This window comes from Micropterus salmoides, unplaced genomic scaffold (genome assembly GCF_014851395.1).
Source record: "Micropterus salmoides isolate LMB-PRFRI ecotype aquatic unplaced genomic scaffold, ASM1485139v1 Ms_hic_scaffold_7, whole genome shotgun sequence".
In the NCBI taxonomy this organism is placed as follows: Eukaryota; Metazoa; Chordata; class Actinopteri; order Centrarchiformes; family Centrarchidae; genus Micropterus; species Micropterus salmoides.
In genome coordinates this window covers 29,715,713-29,739,075 of record NW_024044459.1, presented here as the reverse complement: position 1 = coordinate 29,739,075, position 23,363 = coordinate 29,715,713, and the positions used below count along the sequence as shown (strand labels likewise).

At 41.7% G+C, this 23,363-nt stretch overlaps 1 protein-coding gene across 6 annotated transcripts; it reads left to right on the top strand.

Annotated features, from left to right (window-relative positions):
* Positions 1-631: 631 nt before the first annotated feature.
* sorbs3 (sorbin and SH3 domain containing 3) lies at positions 632-22,280 on the top strand. Of its 6 annotated transcripts, none has more exons than XM_038703091.1 (21): positions 632-740; positions 8,889-8,957; positions 9,668-9,856; positions 10,076-10,148; positions 10,988-11,121; positions 11,337-11,400; positions 12,422-12,460; positions 12,556-12,643; positions 13,359-13,467; positions 14,978-15,028; positions 15,202-15,309; positions 15,952-16,007; positions 17,359-17,429; positions 18,041-18,102; positions 18,253-18,299; positions 18,492-18,606; positions 18,692-18,817; positions 19,315-19,851; positions 19,980-20,077; positions 20,195-20,301; positions 21,452-22,280. In XM_038703091.1, the coding sequence occupies exons 2-21, from the start codon at positions 8,946-8,948 to the stop codon at positions 21,469-21,471; spliced, it is 2,106 nt and encodes a 701-aa protein (XP_038559019.1). In that variant the 5' UTR covers positions 632-740; positions 8,889-8,945; the 3' UTR covers positions 21,472-22,280. The 6 variants fall into 6 exon arrangements, with proteins under 6 accessions (XP_038559019.1, XP_038559021.1, XP_038559015.1 ...); XM_038703093.1 differs by having other exon boundaries at positions 633-740; positions 19,315-19,416; positions 20,836-22,280; XM_038703087.1 differs by having other exon boundaries at positions 633-740; positions 20,836-22,280.
* Positions 22,281-23,363: the final 1,083 nt, after the last annotated feature.

Below are 23,363 nucleotides of genomic sequence, written 5' to 3'. Positions count from 1 at the left end.
GAACTTAAAAAGGAAAGTAGTTACCAGCTTGTCTTGGCTTTGCAGCAAGGTTCTCCTCATACTGGCTGAGTAAGACAGGCTTGGTACGGAACTGAACATGGAAATAGAGACTTCTCTGAGGCCCTCAAGTGTTTGTATGTGTGGGCCTTACATACAAACACTTGAGGGACTAAGAAATTCACTCTTTCATGAATGTAAAGCTGGAGCTTGCACAGGTGAGACACCAGGTGAAGACAACTGAGCCATCTGGATCTCATAGAAAGCACTCCAGACTGTCTTTTGTGTCTGATCTGAATGTGACAGACACAGTGAATAGACCATGCTATTATAATATGTGTGTCAGTCGGGCCTATTTATTGAGATGGTGATGGAAATCGCCTCCTCTTCCTTTGCATGTAAAACACTGGAGGGCGGTGCCACTGAGCCTGTATGGGAATCTCTATTATTTCCAGCTGTGGATGGAAACTATTACTGAGCGCCTTCTCCCTGATGAGCTTCAAAGTGCATGCTCACACAGACACACACACATACACACGCCTACGGACACGCAGTCAAACATTCGGACCCACGCTGAATCATTCACCAAAGATAAAAGACACCCTGTTGGCCTGAGAAAGAGAAAGAGGGAGGGAGGGAGGGAGGGAGAGGGAGAGAAGAGAAGCGGTTCCCTCCTTCATTTCCATTCACTTCCTCGCTCCGTCTGCACTGAGGAGACCTCACTGCTCAGCCTGCACTCGCCTGTAAGTACAACTTGTGCTGTGACTGGTTTAGTATCACAGGGAAGTAGATATTTACAATTGAAAAGGAAAGGAGTTTTCTGTCACTGCCATGTGATTCAGTGGTTCAGGCTGACATTTCATTTGAAAGGAAAGTGTCTCCGACACGTTTGAGCATCATGTTGTTTTCCTTCATCACTCGGTTTATCACTGGAAACCACTGAGACAAACAAAACAGGGCTGTTTATCACTCCTCTGTGACTTACTTCTTTTAAATTTTCTCCGAACATTGTTGAGCAACAGTTTGCAGCAGTGATATAGAAGAGGGCGGACATGAGGAGGACTTTACTACAGCAGATGCCAATCTTTTACTGTCTGTGGTTCAGAAGATGGTTATCGTCAGACCTCTGTCCAAAAGCTTCCCTTTTGTTGTGCTTTGTTGTTTTGGTCTTTGGTGTTAGTGTGTGAATATCTCCCTGTTAGAAATGTACTCAATCATTTCTTTTTCATTTTTCATTTTTTCCTCTTCTTCACCGAACGTCTCAAAATAAGCATCCTAAGAGCAGCAGGTCCCATGAGGATTTATGACTATACCAGAGATTGTTTGTCCCAGAGTCCTGGGACATGCATAACTCAGAAAAAATGTTGTTTACTGGTAGAATAAACCCTGATGCTTTTGTGTTTGTTCTCAGAGACATTCCACAAGCACTTCCCCCAATGACACTACTGGTACTAGTACTGTACGATGTTCAGATCCTGTCTTCCATGGTTATACTTTAGTGGAAGCATAACAGTCATGCTTTACCTGTCGACTTGAAGCTCTTCACTTATATCTTCATTTGATGATAACGTCTATCTTGTCTCTTATGTTTTGTGAGGTGACCTTGAGTGTTCAGAAAGGCGCCTATAAATAAAATGTATTATTATTATTATTATCTTGTGACTTTTACAGACTTGCTGTCCCTTGTTCCCTCAGAGGTGAGAGAAGCTGCTGTTTAAAAAAAAACATATAGTCATCAAATGATATAGTTTTGGATGATATAATAGATTTTTGTCTTTATGTCATGGTTTAGTCACTCGCTGGAATGGCTGCCAGGCTTTTTAATGAGCTTCTGTAGTAACATACTGGCACATACCACTGAAAAGACAGTGGTTGGTCTTTACAGCGTAGTAAAGGTATGCTGGAATCCATCCATCTCAGAAGGAACTGAGGTACAACACCATGCCTCTCTCCTACTCTTACAATGTTTCTCTGTAACAACAAAAAAAGAGGCTGGAATTGGTGAAGCCTTGCTTTTGTTCAGTGAAGAGACTGAGACAAAGTGAACAAGGATCCAGTGTGGGAGAGAGGTGTCAGGTCCCGGGCCAAAGCTGCAATCGCCTCTTGCGTGATTACCTCATTTAGCTGCAGAGTGACAGGGTGTCAGATGTGGTCACAGCAGGGTGAAAGTCTGCTCCGGCAGGACACAGATTATGAAAGGAGCCTCCTCCTGAAGCCTGCACTGCCCAGCTTGCCCCTCAGGTTCAGCGGCTCAACTGTTTGGCAAAAACAACCCTGTTAGGAGTACAGGCTCAGTAAATGGATATCTTCCCTGAGTTTCGCTCTACCAAGCCAGACCACTGAATTATTAAGAAAGCGCTGAGTCTTCAGTTTCAAGCTCAAACTGGCCAGCACATGCACACACACATACACACACACACATCCACACACCACTTTTAAATGAATGGATGGACCATTGACTAGACCCTGTTAAATATTAGTCTTTGACCTGTCTTTAGTTTACTGCTAGAAACCAACTTACTTTTGCGTTAGAAAGCTGACTGCACTTGCTGTCAGGTGACTGGTTCATTCACCTGCACTGTGGACTTTGTAACTCAGGTCACCTGCCGCAGAGTCAGTGCCAAAACAAGCCTGTCAGCATGTGTGATTTCAGGTTTAACGCAGTTCGTCTTCATTGGCAAGAACTGCAGACAAACTGGAAATCCTGGATTTATTTGGGCAGGAACTGTATGCAAGAGCAACAGTGAGAATGTGAGACTGCTTCATTTCTCTTGGACTGTTGTTGGCTCTGTGGTTTGATCAGCCATCCTACCGGAATTTGAATTCAATGTGACTTATCTGTGCATCTACCGCTTCTTCTGATTTGAATAGTTTGAACATCTCTCAGTGACAGGTTATTTATTTCAACCTTGACATCAAACAGTATCGCTTGTGTATGTGTGTGTGTGTGTGTGTGTGTGTGCGTGTTTGTGTGTGTGTGTGTGTGTGTGTGTGTGTGTGTGTGTGATCATGGGAGAAAGGTCAGCAGGACTTTCTGTCCGTGGTGGACTTTATGGTGTAGACTAATGACTCTGAAACACTTCCAGAGCTACTGGGACAGAAAGAGCTCTTGATCTCCCTTCATGCCTTCGCACTCATCACACACACACACACACACACACACACACACACACACACACACAAACACACGCACACAAAAGCAGAGGGAGGCATGGGGGAGATAAAGCTAGTCACTGGGCAGTGTCTGGGCGGTGGAGGTAACAAACTATTTGCATTCCCCTTTGGTTAACCCTGCGCTGTGAAATATCACCTTATCACAACAATAGGTCGGCTTCACTGAAGGAGGTGCCCTGAACTGACAGGCCAAGAGCAGGGTGCCTTTTGAACGGGGGCGAAGTGGGGTTGCTATGGTGATGCCTGTCAACCGGGAAGTCCTCTAAGGAGGCAGGCAGTACCAGAGAGAGAGAGAGAGAGAAAGAGGCAGAATGCTTGTGTGTCCTGTGTAGTTTCATGAGTGAGAGGAAAAGAGCAGGGAGGGCTTGCAGCGTGGTTTACGTGCAGGCAGACCGACTGAGGTGTGAGGTCACTTGTTGGTGCCACTTTTAAGGTGAGTACACTCTTTCCCACGGGAGCACAGATTTATATCACAGGGAGGGAGCTTTAACATTGAGACTGTGGAAACGTATGTCTGGTCGGCTGTGGTTTTTTAAGGTTGAGTAACCTGTCTGACTTGCTCAGGGCTCCACTGGAGTAGCTCTGCAGACCTACCCACGAGCACATTGTCTTAAAAGAAAAATGCTTTTGCAGTGCATCTGAAAACAAGTTGACCTGTGTGATCTGTGTAGTTTCGATGTTGAAACAGACCTGTGGGAGTTCAGCTTTTGGGCAAGTGGAGGCGAGAGCAGCTGTGAGTTACAGCTGGAGCACAGGGAGAAAGAGAAAGGGCACCGTGGGCAGTGTTTCCCAACATGTCATCCCTCATTGCTCTACCCAGTGTGCAACGACAACTGCCAGCTGAGCTCCACAGTGTCCGAGGAAATCATTTGTTCTGTCAGAGTACTTTCACATCCTGCCGCAGATTCCAGGCTGTAATAGCCTGAAATCAGGACGGCTCCCCTTACTGTCAAGGTGATTTCCACAGCCGGCTCTGATGCCCTTTGTGATCTTACTCTGGGTCCGAGCTGCCAGTCCTCATATCCACAGGCGGCACTCAGCTTTGACGATGCAAAATGAGAGGCATGAGGATTTGTGAAATGTTTCTGTGTTACTGTGTATTTTCTCTTGCTTCGTCTGACACATTGTATTACAGTTTTACTTCTACAAATCTTGAATGATATGAAGTGCATTTGTTGTAAGAGCAAATCTGAGAAGACTGCACAGTACTCCAGCTCAGCGTTGGGCTCTGCTTGGAGAGTGAGGCTTTGATTTATTGCCCTGCTGCTCCTCCTGGGAACACATCGCCTCTCCATTGACAAGAAGCACACAAGCCAACTCTTCCATGTGGAGCACCATACAAGGAGGTGAAATACTTCCCTCCTGATAAATGTGTGTATCCCCCAATAACCGCATATCATAAACTTGCGGCTCCAGGACCTTGTATGGGCTGAGTCCGCACATCTGCTAAGTTGCAAGAGGGCAGCAATGGTTGTTTGATCAACCTCGCAGGACCTCTAACATTGCTCACATAACTGCAGAGTGACTCATTTAATGTGTTTAGAAATAAATGCCCGCTTTATTTATTCACCAAATGTGCTTTTAATTAGCATGTCATTACTTTTGAAGGCAGGATTTCTTCGGTTTTACAACTCCGTTATGTAACTTGTTGGGCAGCAGTCACATTGTGTAGTCTACGTGCAAATTGGTGATAAGACTTTAGTCTGTCATGTTCTCAGTTATTATCCAGGAATTAAATACTTCATCAGAAGATCGGAATCTGTTTATACCTTTTGAAGGTTGTACAACATGACTAAGCGTGTTTACGGTCAAATGTATACGCAGGTCAGTGTTTGCTCCAGAAACAAAATGACCACCTTAAGCAAACATGGAGCTCGTATTTTGGCCGGTTTCCCTTGATGTACCCCATGTGAATAGGACTGTGTGCAGCAGTTCGCACCTTATGAAGTCAATGATTAACTCGGCATTTCTCCTCATTACACTGCACAGAAGCAGAGAACAACGCTTCTGCTAATGAATGGAGATCAGTTCACAAGTGACAGTTTTATAAAACTGCTCATTACTGACACATTCTCCGCCGTCACTTACTTGTACAGATGATATATGGACAACGTGATTCTCCCCCTGACCGCAAATCATCACTTTTACTGACGGTGCACAGAGAGGTCGCAGAAGTTCATGGGTCAACGCTGTGACTGTTATTCACTAGAGGTATGCGGGGTCACCTTGACAGCCTTGTTCTCTGTGAGAACAATGCACGACGCTCTGCATGTGGTGGAGAAGGAGGTCACCGTAGGTCAGGGTCTTCTCAGGGAGACTTGGTCACATCCTTCTATGGAAGAAATTGAACGTTAGAAGAGGGACATTTGTTGACTAATGAGTGTTGAGAAATGCTGACCTCATAGCAAGTTCACTTATCATCAATTAACCTTACTGTGGTACTGAATGAAAACATTTGAGTGAATGGTTTTGTCTTTTTCACACATTTTTCAGGGTTTGTCAGTTTTTTCCTATAATAGTGTTGTTATTGCATTATGTTGCTATTCCTAGCTGTGGAAAACTCTCATTGTGATTCACAGGAATCAGAGGGGTGTGGTGACCTTGAAGCTGCTGAGTAGGTCTGCTCTGGCTCAGCAACTTCAGACAGTAGTCAACATGATAGTCTGGTTCCTCTTCCGCTCCTTATTGGTAAAAAAAAAAAAAAAAAAGGAGAAGAAAAAAATGCTTCACTAATGTGTAAATTTTTTCTTCTTTCTTTCTTCTCACAACACAAATGATTACTTTGATGATGTTTTGTGGAGTTTGTTTTGTGTGCAGTTTACAGAGTTTAACATCTGGCATCTTTTCAGAGACCGGATGAGTTTCCTGGGGAAAGAGGCAGTGATTTTAAGACTGAAATCCCCTGATTCCCATTTTGCATGTCCTCGGTTACTCTGTGACCGACTTAATGTAAAACATGGGTAGACAGAATATACACTGCAGTCAAAGTAAGATGGAAATAAACAATACTGTTTTGAAGGCGAATCTGAAGCAGGACATCATCTTCAGCTTCAGCTGAGATGCACATGGGCCTTTTATGGTTCTGTTTTGACTTCCATTCCAAAACCGATCCTGTGGTGATAATGGACCTCTCACACTGCAGGGGTTTAACTTGTAAATATGTGGTCTATAAAGTTCATAAACTTCAGAAAGATAACCTCAAGGTACTCACACACCACCGATTCTAAAAATCCAGTCTCCATGTGAAAGCTTATAGCTGCCTCCGCTACTGAGTCTCAGTAATTACATAAGAATGCACTGGCCGTTCAGAGAAAACCCAGGGAGAGCCAGACTTCTGGACATGGACAGGGATTTTCTTGCTAGATATCGACAGTGATTTTTCCTTATTAGGTAGGATTGTGTTTGGTGCTCTGGAAGGGGGGATGCATGTGCTCCTGGAGGATTTCTCTGCTGGATTTCTCCCCAGAGAAATGAGACACAGAGACACTGTTATGACATTTGCTTACTCATCAGGATGCTGCAACGCTGAAGCAGGGCGTTTCAGTTTTTGTGCCTCTGAGTGGAGGGAGTTCCAATGAAAACTTTTTAACAATGTAGTGAAAAGAAAAAGCGGTCCCTAATTTGAATAATATTAAGGCAAATCTGAATTGTCAGACGTCGTCAGTGTGACCAGGCCTTCAAAGGTACAATGTGTAAGACATGACCAGAATTTTTGTTTAAAACAGTCAAAATACATGACCAATAGAATGTGAATATGTAGCATAGTTCTAACGTCATGTCAAAGACATCTATGTATTGTGTTGATTGACTGAAGTTAGCATGCTAACCATCTACCCCTGGCCTTTGTGTAATACCACCTGTACCACGAGAGACGTTAGTGAGACACTTCAGCGTCCAGCCTGCCTTCAGTCCAGCATGGGAGGACGAAGGAGCAGAGCTGCCACGAGGGCTTGTCAATTAATGCGATGGCAAGAAAACACACAGATAATCTACTATAAATGACATAAATGACATATTATTTGTGAAATAAATGTGTAAATAAATCAATTCCCCTGAATCCCCCCACCCCCCACCCCCATATGATGAAATTTCAAGATCTGCCCATCCCCCATAATTCTTAGAAATAGTATCATTGCTGTTTGTAATTGTGGTTTTTAAATGAAATAATACTTATTCCACATATTTGTCAGAGAGAAGCAGACACACAAGTCATTACAGATCATTATCTTTTAACTTCATTGTTGCAGAAGAAGCAACCCTTAATTTATGAGGTTATTATTAAGATAAGCTCCAACATTACATGTGATTAGAAAAGAGCAGAGGAGCAGAGAGTAGCCTGGCTGAGGGGGAAGAGAAGGAGAAAGAGGTGAAATGCTGCCGCCTATTTGTTTGGAACACGTGGCCAGGAATTACACATTGCACCTTTAAAGTGAATAGCAGCCTCCTGAGGGGGGATCTGGTGTAATTAAGCACCAGCATGTCAAACACATTGCAAATTAGATTACATTGAGCCATTATTTGTAAATGTAGCTTGTTTGCAGTGTTGCCTATTGTTAGAGGAATAATCAGCTGGCTGTGATTGCTGTAGGCGATGATAGGTCATCTGTCATGCCCGAGCAGTAACAGTATTGTTGTAGACACAATCCTCCGGTTCCCATTATTTTTCCTGTTATGTAACGCGGTTTATTGGGTGATGATGACTCAAATAGTGACATCGTTGTCTGGAAACTGGAACACTGATTCTATCACCGCATGGCCTCAGTGCTGTCTCCTAACCTTGTGCACAGAGACACAGAGTGCCTATAGTTTTCTTGGTCTTGACCACAATGATTATAGACCCTAATGCTCAGCTGCAAATGCCACATGGAAAACTCATCAGTGCAAATTGCGCTGGGCAGCTCTCAGCCTGTAGTAGCCTGGCTCAGTACTTTCTTGCCAAGCTACAAAGCCATAGTTTGCACCAGAACAGAACAAATGGTGTAATCAGTATATTAACCCTATTGTTTGCTTCAACAATGACTATCTTTGATGATTTTTTCCCTCCAAGATAACACAAGATACGTTTGGACTGCAGTCAGAGCGCACAAAGACCTTTACAATGTTCCTGCAGAGGCCAGTGTTGCAGGGATGCAGGGCTGTATGGCGGCCATTGTTTCTATGCCAACATTGTTATTATGGGCCATTTAGCCACTGCAGATAAGAGGTGCCTCCCTCATACAGGAGCGGAAATGGCCTTCCCTCCTTTCTCACCATGCCTTTGATGTTGAAACAGCAGGCCTAATCTGTTTTTTTTCTGAGGTGCAATTGATTAGGAGCTGGTCTCCGCTTTCAGTAGCTGGCCTTCTCCATCAGCCAGCCCCCTCAAGTCCAGCTTATTACAGCACTGCATGAGTGGGAAAAGTGCAGCAGGCATGTGAGTCACACTGGGTGGGTTTTTCCTTAGTAACAGAGAAAAGTGAGTGACGCTAAATTTCCCTCTTTGGAATACTAGCAGGATGGGATAATGGAACAGTTCTCGGGGCTGCCTGGATGTATGACAGAGAGGCTTTGTGGAACCCCATACAAGTAACGACTCAAAGGGTTAGAAAGGGCATGCACAAGACTCAAAAAGTTGGAACAGTTTAGGGAATTCTGTACTCTACTCACTGGTTTGAAACCCTTGCCCTGTTGGAAAAAGGTGATGAAGTCATTTATTTGCATCGTGTTTGTTTTTGCAGACACTTTTGATGCTGGGCACAAGAATTTGATTTCTGCAACACAAGGAAACAGATCACATGCAGTCTCAGGTAAAGCTATTTTTCATTATGCAAAATATTGACATTTCCAACTGTTAAGAAATGCCATTGTCTTATATAAGCACATTTAAATCCAGTGTCACACAAGTCTATCTAGTTGAGTGTCACAACAACAACAACTACCATCACCACGAGGTACAGGGGCTTTCCCATGACCCCTGGCAACCACACAGAGGACCAAAGCACCTGATTCAAACACATAGTGTTCCAGTAGAAAAGCTGGACTAGCCATCATGGGTGGGGGGAGTAAAAATATCACTATGGAGACCACAAAACCTCTGCTAGCCCTGCTGGAGGTTGACATCAATGGCCCCTTCCCAACCTCCCTGGCCTCGGCTCCACCCCCTGGCTGGAGAATAGGGAGGCCTGGTGAATAGAGAGTTAATGGGCTCATAATGGTCCTCTCCTTTTTCATTGCCCCCACTCTGCACCTTGAATGAGGCCTTTCTGCAGTTGTGGCAAGAGAGATGATGAAGTGGGTGGAACACCACTTCCCACTGGTCCTGCTTTAAATAAATTAGGGGCCTTTTTCATCAGAGGCTCCCCTACAGAGGCCGGTTATTCTCTAGAGAATAACTGGACAAGTTCACATGACCTCCCATAGAGAGCGGTGTTTACCCAGGCCAACAGGAGGACATGACAGGAGCAAAGTTCACACATTGTTTTTGTTCATCCATATTTCTCATTTCCTCTGTGTTTAGCAACGTTTAGAAGTGGTTGCCGATCCAAATGGCTCCCAGATTACCTTCTCTAGAGAGCCTGGAGTTTCCTCCGGTCAGCAGATCATTACATCTCCAGAGCTGACCCATGAGGTGATCATCTCCCCAGGACTCCCTACACCTCCTCTGAGCCCTTTTCGCTCCACAGGACTGGCATTAGGAGAGTTCAAGGTATGCACAGTACTGTCCAAGAGGCTGTGTTAATAACAATGCAGAGGTAGAGTTCTTGGAATTTAGTAAAAGTGCTCCTCCCAGTGGAAAAAATGGTGCATCACAGGCTATACATTCAGCAATGTTTGAAAACCACCAGTTGACACTACATTACAGTTGTTACATTACACTGACGTGCTTATATTACTAATACACATATTTAATTCTGTCCTTCTCAAGGTGTCAGAGGTGAATGGAAGTGGACCAACTACTCTCAGCTTTGGATCTTACTATGGCCCCTCACAATTGCATGGTATGCTTATGATTTTAAATATAGTGTTATAGCATATGCAAAGTGTAACATTAATTCTTTTTATGTGAATGTGAGCTTGGAAACAATAGCTTGAAACATTAATTTCTGAAGAAAATGTATGTGTACTCTCTGCTGAAATTATTCTGTATAGAAGTAGTAGTGAAATAGTAGTAACAATTGATTTAGTTGAAGTGGCAGTCAAAATTCAAATCCTGCAAGAAGTTGAAGTCACAGTTAAATTGCAAAGCCCTGAAAAAAGTTGAATTTTCAGTTTTAGTGCAAACTCCAGATGAAATCGTGGTATCAGTTGAAATGAAAGAGCTGAGAGAAGTTGGAGATTGATGTCAGAGCACTGAAATATCAGGGGAACTGCATTGAGCTGGAACTGTCAGTTGAAGTGGATGTCCTTAAAGAAATGAGTGTCAGCTGATGTGTAAGCACTGAAAGCAGTACACTGTGTATGAATAGTGGAAGTTGTCGGAGTTAGAAGAGCTTAACTTTTCTTTAGTTCAAAGGTGAGACCTGAAATGATTTGAAGTGTAAGGATTGAACAGATTTAAAATGTTAGTTGGAAAAAAAAAGAAGAGATGACTGTAGCAGAAATATCAGTTGACGTGTAACTAGTAAAAGAAACTGAATTGTTATTCGTAGAGTAAAAGATGAAAGCAGTTTAAATGTCAGTTGACGTGCATGTGGTACACAAAAGCTTGGACTTCATGTGATGTGGTAAGGTTTAAAAGCAAATTATTGGCTGTTTACTTCACCAGATATCAAATGAAATAAATAATTATTTGAAACAACATAATTACAGAAATCTTATTGTTGTGACTGTAACTCAGGCGGACTGTCCAATGGCGTCCAGAGCTCTGCCACTTTACCACGCAGCTGGACTCCCACCAAGGAGGAGAGGCTCATCAAGTTCTCAGGAATTGGTCCAGTGGATGAAACCGGGATGCCCATTGCCTCCAGATCAGTAAGACAAAGAGGCACAATTTACTGTCTGACTATCAAAAAAACTAGCTTTAAATGTTATTGATATATCTATTTATTTTTTCAACATTCTCAACAAACATACACAGATTTGAGCTGACATTTTGATGTTCTTATTCTTCTTCATCCAATGTGCGATATTTCTCAAAAGTCTAATTCACCCAGATTTGTTTACCGTCCTTTTTTTTCTTATACCAGAGTGTGAACAAGCCCAGAGACTGGTACAAGAGCATGTTCAGACAGATCCACAAAAAGCCAGAGGGTAAGGACACCCCCCCCTTCCTCCTCCTCTGCCTCCTCACAAACAGCGCCAGAGAGCATTCCTCTCTGTCAGTGTCAGGTACTAAAGGTGATCCAGCAAACAGATTATTGCTGAGGCAAAATAAAACATGATGAAAGAGCCCTAAGGCCTTATGTCATCTATGCTTATTAGCTCTGACAATAATTTAGCTCCTTATCTCAGCCCCTCCTAAGTCTAGCTGTTCATTTGTCTCAAGTACATGTTGCGTAATAGAAACACATTCCCTGTTCTTTGTGTGGTTAAAGGCACTGTCGCAACACTAAGGTGGTTTTAGAGGATTGCTCTGGATCAGTTTAAGATGAATATTTTAAACTCTCTGCAAGTGATTTGTCTTTTTAAATAAAATTAGATTTCAAAACACTGAGGAGTACTGCTGCAATGCGATCTTTGGTGGAGGAAAGACAGGATTTATTCAATGCGGAGATAAACCTTTTTCCACTACACTTATTTGACAGCTGTTACTTTATTGATTAAATATTTTTGTACAAAACACATGATCCAGAAATATGATGACTTTTTGTAGTTTAAAACTATCAAACACAATCCAAATGATTAAAATTGGCTCCACTTCGACCACCTACAACATTAAAAGGTTGCTTACACATTTAAACATCAGTAAAATTAATCAAATGGTATAATATAGATTATAACACTCTGAACGGTGCCATTCTGCACAATGAGTATTTTTACTTTTGGTCCTTTAAGTACATTTTGATCATGATACTATTGTATTTTTCACAAGTATAATTTTGAATGCAGGACATTTACTTGGATCAGAGAACTTTTACACAGTGGTACTTAAGGATCCAAAATACTCCTTCCCACACTGGCATTGTGGATAGCTCTCATTGTAAGACAAATCCAGGAATATTGTAAGGGAGTATAAAAGTATGAAAAAGAAATGTATTATATTTTGTTTGGTTTATCTATATAAAGTACCACAGTGTCTAAAAAAGTCTCTCTTTTGTACTTGTTTCCCAAGAACCTGATCTGGAGGATTCAGAGCGGTGGTCAGCCGAACGTAAGTGAATCCACCGTAGTCCACATTGTTGTGCTGTCCAGTTACATAATCTGTTTTTACTTAAGACTGATCTGCACTGATCCGCTGATCTGCAGTGCCCCAGATATCTGCCAACACAGAAGAAAGTAATGAAGCAGACAGGAATCTCTTCAGACTAACACCTTATGGAGCTCTACCAGACTGGTGAGTTTACACTGGTTTGATGTAACTGCCTTAGGGTCAAGAGGTGGCTTAATCATCACATACAGACATATTAACAATCCCTCACTTTCACACCTTTGGGCAATTTAATAAAGTCCTGAGTCAATCTGAGCTGCATGTTGTTTTTCCTGTGGTAAGAAAATAAAACCCAGGGGCCCATTATAGGGGCTCAGAAGCAGGAATCAAACTTAAAGGAATAGTTTGACATTGTTGAGAAATATGCTCACTTGTTTTCTTGCAGAGAAGATTGACTCTCGCCTCTGATGCACTAACCATGTCTAAATATGTAGCTAGAACCACCAGCCAGTTAGCTTAGCTTAGCACAAAGACTGGAAACAGGAGAAAACTACTGGCTTTGCTCAGTAGCTTCTTGGATTTCATCTAAATCTCGGCAAGAAAGCGTTCCCTAAAATGTCAAACTAATGTCCTTTGCAAATTCAGCAACTGAAATACGGTATTTTAGATGTTTAGCCCAAGACAGTTTTTATTTATTTCGAACATCAGATAAACACTGCAGGTGACTTATGTGAATACCAACTCAGGCCAAGAGCAGAGGAGGGAAAACGTGGTGGGCAGACAAGTTTGGATTTGTTACTGTAGGCACTCACAATGAAGCCATGATTAAGTTGCTGTCCGTGATTTTTCTTGTGTGTGTGTCTGTGTCTGTGTGTGTGTGTGTTGGGGTGTTATGTTTCAGGAGTGAGGATGTAGATAAGCTGTCAGACCCGGGAAAGCAGCACCCACAACCGAAGAGCATATTTGACTTTGAGCCTGGAAAGAGCACCTCCTCAGAAAGCCACAGCCAGGTACGACCTCACATGCAGTCACAGTTTAAAAATCAGCTGTGATATCACCAGCAGAACACATATTTCTGCACAATTCTTCAACCTCTAGGTATATCCAGCTTTGTTATTGGCTCGAATCACTGAAATCCTTTGTCTTGCACTGTTTTCCCAGGCTCAAGAACAGGTTTGAGGATAGGCTCCTTTAAGGATTATAATCTAATTCCTCATTTATCTTCTCACATGTGGTAACTTGTGCATGTGGTCACTCCACAGTGAACCTGCTGCCTACCTGCAGATGTGCTCACTTCTTCTTTTATTCAGAGGATCCAGCAGACTTTTCAGACAAGAAAAGACATGATCTAAGTGATTAATGTTGGTGTTTCCATCTGGTTTTGCACTGAATGTCAGGGATTTATAAAATGGTGAGGTTGGCACTTTGACTCACATGTTTTTATCTCTGTAATTTGTCTTGTGCAGCCACTTGTATGCGCCTCTGTGTTTAAACACACCCCAGGTCACTTACAGAGCAGTGTTTTTAATGGTTCTTGCGACAATGTCTCAGATCTGGTGCTCATTGTGCTTTGTGTCTACGCTTGTGAAGAAAAGGAATGTTTGTTTCCACTCTCCAACGGGAGCTGAAATAGTCTTGTGATCCGTATTATGGCGTTAACCTCTTGTGGTGTGTAATAGCTCACAGCATGAATACTTATTTAATTTCCTCTTTGTGACAGCGGTCTACGTTCCGTCCCCTGGACAGCGTTTAGAAAACCAGCGCACAGTCCATATCAGGTGTTGTGCTGCTTCACAGTGACATTATAGTCTATGATTGTAGTGTGGTTGGCTCCCAAACTGAGAGGAAAGCCTTGGCGTTCAGAGAGACACATTCAGCCAAGATTTAACAAAACTAACTGAAACTGGAGCAGGGGGTCTGTGGGTTTTGTCTGCAGAGCCTTATAAAGTAATGCTTGATAGAATCTGCTGCACCATGGGTGTGAAGTCTTGAAGGTGAAAGTTGTACTGGCTAGCTAGTTAAATCAAGTTCACTATAATATGGACAAAAGAAATATGAGTGTTTCCTTACACCTCTGTTGGTATCTTGCCATCCAGCCAGTGTCCAAATGTGGTTTGACAAGCTATCATTATTGCATTGACTTCCCTCTATCTTGAAAATTATTTATTAATGTAAGAAATCAAAGATGTTTAGGAATTAGACCTTTAATTACATATATATCTGTCCCTTTATTTACCCAGACACCCAAAAACCAACCAATATTCCTATGCTGGAATAATATTTCTGTGTGCCAGGTTCTTTGAAGCAATTAAACACTACTTTATTCAGGAATATGCATCATGTCAGCACAACATAAACTAAAGAAATCAAGGCCCTAAAACTAAATTTTAACTGGTTACATACAACCACTAGTTATGGCCCCTGGGTTTCTATGAACGAAATCAGTTTAGTAACAATGTTATGACAAAAGAAACTTCTGTTCAGTGTTGCTGTTGCCTTCTTTTTCTACTTTTTCTTTAGACTTTATCCCCGAAGAAACAGCCTGAGAAACCAAAGTCCCCTTCAATTGAGGTGAGCTGCTTTTCAATTTCAGTTTCTGCCATTCTGCATTCACTGTGGAAAAGATTCATCTTATAAATCATTGAAAAGGAACACCATTAGCTCCAAAAAAATCACACTGTTTTAGTACACTGTATTAGTGTTTTAATTTTGCCCTTCCAACTCCATCGTTGCTCGGGGCTCAGGCCAGTCTGGTTTCTGAGCTGAGTCGATTTGAGGCTGAGCTGGACTCGGAGATCCAGGGCCTGGAGAGGAGACTTTCCCAGAAGAAGCAGCGTCGAGGCCGGGGTGAGGTACTGAGCCCCCCTCCTGACTCTCTCTGCTGAAGCATCCCAATCTAGCCGAACCCTCACCCTTACTCCCCCACTCTCAATGAAGGCCGTGTGTCTCAGTGAGACCCCCCTGCTTGCTAGCTTTGACCACACATGTTTTTTTTACTCTGTGACCTGGATGACAGCCCTGGAATCGCCTGCCTGCCTTGCACTTGGATTGATCTGCTATGTTAATCACCTGCCTGCAAGTTCCCCCCACCCACATGCAAATTTGGCTGCCGAAAATGAACTTTTGCAATCAATTTCCTTTAAATCATGTTGTTGTCTTTTTTGGATAATGTTGTACAGGACTTCCCTTTGCAATCCCACAGTGAGGGTTTTAGAGAGAGACACTGCCAAAAATGTTGTTGATTCTCGTGCTCTTCATGATTCTTGTGTGATTAAATTAGCTTCATAGGCTGTGATTTGACTGAAATCACAGACAGCTCAGACAGATCATGAGCGGTGTTGTTTTTTAGCCTGAGGAGGATAGGACCCAGGGGATTTCTTGCTCCTTTGGGAGTGGTCAGCACCTCTACTTTGTCTGAGTTGTTGTGAGATTTCCTCTGAGCTGTGAGATACAGTAGGCTGCAGGGAAAAAACTGTGTTTAACTCTGCTTTCAGGAGGCCAGGGCCAGGGATCCAGTAACTGATCCAAAGCCTGGGACTACAAACTACAGGTCAGTGACGTAGATGTAGAATGTTATTACTTCAAAGGATATTTAGCAGGTTATAATGACATCTTCTACTGTCCTTTTAACCACATTCTTATCATTTCAGACACGTTTTTCTACTGAAAGACTAACTAGAAGTGGTTTTCTTTCTGTATTATAGTGTAACTTATACCTGTGTTGTATTACATGACAGTGGTCAATGATAAAGCCTACTGAGATTTCACTCATCTAAGTTTACAGTTTATAAAGTAGATTAAGGACTTATTTTTTATACAAAGCTGTGACATTTTCTGTTCATGTTACTGTTAAAGTGATGGAAATTGTTCAGCACCAAGAGGAAAAGAGATAAACTGTATATCAAGCTGCTTGAGAAATGTAAACAGTGTTATTGATGGTGATGTTTAGCAGGTCTTAAAGTAGGATTTAGACAGGTTAATGGAAAGGCCTGGGTCAATCACTATATGACAGACCTCCTCTGAGCCCAACTCCCCGCCTCTTAATCCACTTTGAAATTGCTTCATCAAGTGAGAGCAAGTGCCCATTGCTTCCTGCTTTTTTAAGAAACCCAGCACTTTGATTGGACAGCACAACCATTAATACTTTGCAGCGTACTGGTTCTGTTAGTTGATCAGGTGACTCTTTGTGCTGGATTCTGTTAGGAAGCTGTTGAACTTTAACACGTTCAAGTACAGTGTTTGTTACTCCAAACAGCAGGCAGCATTCCACATTTCTCACCATGTGTGGAACGCTTTCTGGGAGGAATCTCGCTGTTGTTTGCTAAGTTGAGATCATGGGTTTTGACCTTTTCTGGCTTGGTGCGATAAGAGGCTTTTTTAAAAGAGCCTGTTGCTAAGGACATGTGAAAAAAAAAAACATACAGCGGCAAGAAATTGTCAGTGTTTTTTTATTGTTTCCTGTCATCTGATCTGGACAAGTTGTTTAGCTATGAGCGTCCAGCTGCAAATACTGGGATACAAAACAGCACTGTCTGGAAATATGCAAATGAGTTCAGAGGAAGCTGGGCAGGGAGCTTTGGGTTTTAAATTAATTCTTAACCAAGAAACAAAAAGACTCATGGCTCTGATCATGAATGGAGTTTTCCGGGCTGTAAAGATCATTTAAGCTCCAAACGTCATCTAAACCAGATTTTCAATTCAAGGTTAACATGAGTCACACAGTATCATCTGATGGCCTTCTCACTGTCTGAATAATTGTCTCATCTCTGTCCAGTGTATGGATACCAGCAGCTGCAACCAGATGTGTTGTACAATAAATGCTGGGAAAGCCTTTGGAAGACATATTGACAGTAATTAAAACACAAATAGCTTACATTTTCTACATGTCTTCACTTTTTCAGCAATTCATCAGCATCAAAGCAGCCTGTCCATCGTTCTGTTGGCACATCATCAACTTCTGCTCCCACATATGGTAAACATGGAGTTTCTTCCCTTTTGGCTCTGCAACACACATGCACTGTAGGATTTTCCCACCAGCTCTACCGTGGCTTTAATGATAATTTTGTTAAGAACCCTAGTAGTTTAAAGCGTATTCCTATCAGCACTGTCCATAAGTTGATCATGTTCTGCTCTTCCTCTTCCTGGAACCCACTGACCAGTGATCAGTAAGCAGGCCACTCATTCAATAAAGCAACATGTAGCTGATGAAAGCTTTCTGTAATCTAATACATTTTGAAGATCCCATGATTGTCTTTCATTGCCAATGTTTTGTTCTGCTCTGGTATTTTGCATTTTAGATGTGGCTGGTGTGAGCATGGAACGCTTTCCTATAGAATCAGAAGGAGCTGTAGATGGGTGGGGAGGAAGCCCACAAAAATAGGAAGTGCAACTTGGAAGAGATTAGCTTTATCCAATTGTTTTTCCTGTAAATTAGTCCAGAGAGAGCCAGCCTGAATATATTTCAGTGTGTTAAGGTTGTGATCGCCTTTTCATCTCAGCACATTCAAAACAAACATTTGGTGAACAAAAGAGTGCGTGTTTTAGACTTCACTCATAACATTGTTCTTTTACTTTGCTCCACAGTAGAACGTCTTTCCCCTGCAAATGAAACCATGGACCTCCCACCTAAGAAAGAGGAGAAAAAGGTAGGTTTCTGTGGTGTTTTTATTACCTTAAAGGCTGGAAAACCTTTCAAAAATGAAGTTGTGGCATTTTGTATTTTCTGAATTGTTCACATATGAACTACATCTATATAAATCTTCCCAAAACACTGAATGATTTGTTTGTTTTTCTAGATGAAAGCGGCCCGAGCCAAGTTCAATTTCCAGGCTCAGTCCCCCAAGTGAGTTACAGTGTGAGCTGATATAATAAATATGCCATTTCCTTTCGTGCATAGTCACTTACATTTCTGAAAGAAAACATCAAGTTAAAACAAGAGCAGATTTAAAGCTCTGGATCCAATCTGAAGTCTAAATTCTCTTCATACTGGAAACAATAAAACATTTTGAACTTTGAACTTGTGTTCCTTCTGCAGGGAGCTCACGCTGCAGAAAGGCGACATTGTTTACATCCACAGGCAGGTAGATGCCAACTGGTTTGAAGGAGAACATCATGGAAGAGCTGGCATTTTCCCCACATCTTACGTGGAGGTGAATTCTTTTTCCCCGTACTGTTGTTTTGTGCTGGTTATCTAAGACCCTGTGGCTCTAAAACGGTTTCCTCTGTCCTTCATAGATTCTGCCTCCTACAGAGAAGCCGACTCCTATAAAGAATCCCACTTTACAGGTGTTGGACTACGGAGAAGCTGTGGCTCTGTTTAACTTCAACGCTGACCTACCTGTTGAACTTTCTTTTCGCAAGGTGAGTATCACAGTGGACCTTGTGGCAGAGAGGAAGATACATTCCCTCCACATTGAAACCATTTGTTGTACATGTCAGTTTCTGGATAAATATCTTAGCATTCATTCAGAGTTAGATAAGTAAATTGATAGTACTCCTGTGTCTGTACGCTAAATAGGAAGCCACCAGCAGTTGATTAGCTTAGCTTAGCATGGAAACAGCTAGCCTGACTGTACAAAGTCCATGAAATATGAGTGACGACGTCCTGTTTTCCACCACTGCCAATTCAGACAGCCAAATTGAAAAGATTCCTAGTGCAGCTTTAAAAACATCGTTTACATTTTTTAAGGCCTGCATGATAAAATAATGATGATTTACTGACTACTGTGTAGCCAATATGTTAAAAAAACTTAAGTATTTAATTGGATTTTTTTTCTCTGTTTAAAATCTTAATAATATATCTTTATAATAATAATTAATATCTTAATAAAAACTTTCCACTATTTTTTCGTCCTCAGGGTGAAGTGATCGACATTACCAGGCGTGTTGATGATCAATGGTTAGAGGGGAGGATCTCAGGGACCAGTAGGAGCGGCATCTTCCCAGCCAGTTATGTCCAGGTCAACAAGATGCCCCGCACTAAATACTCCACGGATGACTACTCACCTGGCCCCATGTCTCCCGTCACCCCTGGACCTCAGAGTCCAGGACGTCCACTCCACTCACCCTGCCCACAGTCACCATTGTCCCCTTTCACCCCCACTTCCCTCAGCCCCAAACCCGAGCACTCCCCCCTGAAGCCGTCTTCACCTCTACCTTATGGCAGCCCCGCTTCACAGTCACGCTCCCCCACCCAGACACCCGCCAATCGGTGGCCCCATAGCACCTCCAAATGTGCTTCACCCACCAACCAGAACAGCCACTGGACTGGGACACACTCACCTAACCAGAGCTCTGTGGCTAGAGCTGTTTCACCTTCCACTCAGTCACCAGCGTCTGTACACAGAACAGGAGCTACCACAGCGAACACTCCCAGATACATTGACCCCTCACAGGTCTGCCATCACTGCATGCCCGAGAAAGTCACTGCATGTCCACATGGTCTTACTGTTTGTGTTGGTAGGCATGTTATGCATCATTTCTTTGTTCATAATGCCTGACATGAGGTTTATATTTCTTCCAGGGTGCAATACCAAACCAAACGGCTCCATCTAATCCACATTTTAGCTATCTGCCGCAAGTGCCAAACAAACCTGGTTCAACAGCAGCACAACGCCAACCGTACGTCTCCAGATTTGTATTTGTTCACATCGTTGCAGTACAGACCAAGTGTTGCACCTTTGATGAATTTGAGTCTTAGACCATTTGTTTGTTTGTTTGTTTTTTTTAATATTTTAGATACAAAGCTGTTTACAACTACAAACCACAGAATTCAGATGAGTTGGAGCTCAGAGAAGGAGACATTGTGCAAGTGATGGAGAAATGTGATGATGGCTGGTTTGTAGGTAAGGACTAAGTTATGACCTCATTTTTCAGCTTCAACAGTTTAGGAAAGCTGCACATAATGTAAAGATGGGTGACAAATTAAAGAAAAAAAACATAATTTGTTTTGAGTTATGGGCCACCATGAGTGTTTTTCTGATGGTGTTGAAGGGCACAAATAAACACGTTGCTCCAAAATCTCTGAAATCTCTCCAAAATGTCTGTATTAGGATTAGGTCACTCTGACCTTTCTGATTGTACAATAATGGGATATCATTTAGGGTCAGAAAATTTGTTGTTTTTTGTAATAGGAATAATAATTTTTTTAAAAATAGGTAAAGTACATGTCATGTACATTTTTGAGGCAACTATTTTATTTCACTGTGACCACTATCAAAACATTCTGCAGTGTCTGTCCCCCCTCTAGTGGACATTATGAAACATTGCAGGTGTAATTGGCACAGTGAACTTAAACTTGGTTGAGATTTTATAGGCTAATGTATGAATTAATTTATTGTTTTGATGTTTCACCACAGCGTGTGCTCTGTTCTCTGTAGGTACGTCAGAACGGACTCGTGCTTTTGGGACCTTTCCTGGGAATTATGTGGCACCAGTTTGATCTCCTCACTTCCTGCTTGCCCACATCCACCTGGACTCATAAGAGCCCAACTAATATCTTAAACTCACTCCAACAGGTCCTGCTTTGACACCTCAGCATTTTTTCATCCCATTTACCCACCACACTCCTACATCTGATTTAGTCAGACCTGCATATTCTCCCTGTTTCCCAGAACAGGGGTGAAGGCAGGGACACTATTGAGTGGTTTCTCACCTCACCTCCCTGCATGACTGCATGTGTGTGTGTTCCACTGAGACTTGGGGAGTGTTTTCACACACATCACTTTAGAGGAAAGAATGAATGCTGATGATACTGTTTCAGATGCAAAGAATGGACTTTTTTGTTCCACAACTATTTCCAGCTGTAGGAAATTTGCATTCCTTCCCACTGAACAGCGCTGTTCCTTCTGAGCTCCTGATACAAGTATGATGCTGCATTCAGATTTTTGTCACCACAGTGCCATCACAAACCACTGCTGAGAAGTTTGAAGTAGGGTGGCACATTTTTTCCTGGCATTTCAGTGGATTAATGTTTCCTTCAAATATCTTCCTCAGATTTTCTTTCAGATCTCTGAAAATACCCAGGGCAAGTTTGAGGAAACGACACGGACATCTGTAGATGTGTGCTAAAAGTAAAGCGCAGTAAGGGCTCGGACATGTCAAGATAAGTTTTCAGCCCTTCAAAGGGCTATGCAGAAGAGCGGATATAATTAATGCATGTACTGGTTTCTTAAGCAAGTTATAGAGAATGTTTGCCTTTTTAAATGATGTTTGTCCCACTTTACTCACGGAGTGGAAAGCCAAAGGTGGAAGTAATGAGAGAGATCGGGTTCTGTGCTGTAATAGAAGTTACTTTATGAAATAAAATTTCGAATCTCTGTAAGTTATACAAGATCAGCTGGGTTGAAGTTAAATCTAGACACTGCCTCTACAGAAAATAGTTGAATGATCGTTTGAAGTATTTGATGTGCCAAATCTAACTTTTCATGATGTTTCTCTATTAAATTCTCCAATCCCAGCTCACTTTTATTTCTGCTACATTAGCTACTACTGCTTTTATAATGTTTTCTCTGTTTACAGAGTTACCATTCTCACTCACATTCTCACCAGAACCACTAACTGAATGTTTGTACCAGTGCAACCTTTGACAAGTGTCCAATTAAAAATCCTTCCTCCATTTTGCAATTTCATAAGATATATTCATGATTTCATTTTCATTTCATTTTGTAAAAATGAATCATATTTAGTAGACACAGGAGATGTTTGTACAGACTGTAACCTATCAAATTGAAAGTATAATATATATTTGCTTATAAAACAATGTATCTCATATGTATGGTACGCATTTTTTAAAGCAATTAAACATTACAGAGTGATACTAAAAGTAAGTTGTTTTCGTTTGTTAAATGCTTTTAAAACATGTTTATTCAACAAACACTTTAAGGCAAGCATGGAGCTGAATAGCAAGGAATATATCCATCATAGTTTCTGCATACAGACATTTGTACTGAACCTTGCAAATGTTCACCTAACCCACAACATAAAAATATATACATTCACACAATATATTATAAACAAAAAACTTTCTGACTGTACTTTTTTCTTATAAAATCCCCTCCATTAACTCTATTCTGACCTTAAGAGCAACATTTACGGTACAGTTTTGATCACACTTACCCTGAATCGTTAGTCTGACAGTGTTTCCCTTTACATAAAACTGAATGCACTTAGTGGCCACTTTAGCAGGTACACATGAACAATCTCAATCTGATACAACAGCCCTACCATAAAATCTATCTTTACATTGCTCATAATGTTCAGATTTCGAATATCAATTATGTTTAACGGTGGTGGTAAAATGTGGTATTGTACTGAATTTTATATTATATGGAAAGGTGTTTCTATTTTTTGTTCTTCCCATTTACACACAAGAGGGGGCAGAATATTAGAAACACATCTGAACATAATGCTGTCCAGTACTGATACATACACCCCCCAAAATACAAATGTGTAGCAGAAACACACAAAGAGGTGCACAACCTAGGCTAGAATTTTACATTATAGTGCACTAGAAAATGAAATGAAATGTTCATAAAATGAGAGCAATTGAGATTCAGAAAAGATTTAGTAAATGTCCATTGTTGTGAATGTTTTGATTTTAAGTGATTACTTGACTCTGGCCACATGACATAAAACGTAGACAGGAATTTGGGATTACTGGGATTAGGCAAATATAAAATAGGAAACAGCTTCATTATTGATACACATTTAATAAATAACCAAAGGACACATAAGATTAAAATAAATAATTATTGACAAATGAAACCACAATTGTTTCATTTCTCTTCTGTGATTCAGTACAATCACCTGCTTTATTCATAAACCACATGTCTAGAACCATCTAATCAGCGACCTATCTACACCTGTGATAAACGTCAATGAACAAGCTGACAGGTGAACAACGTCA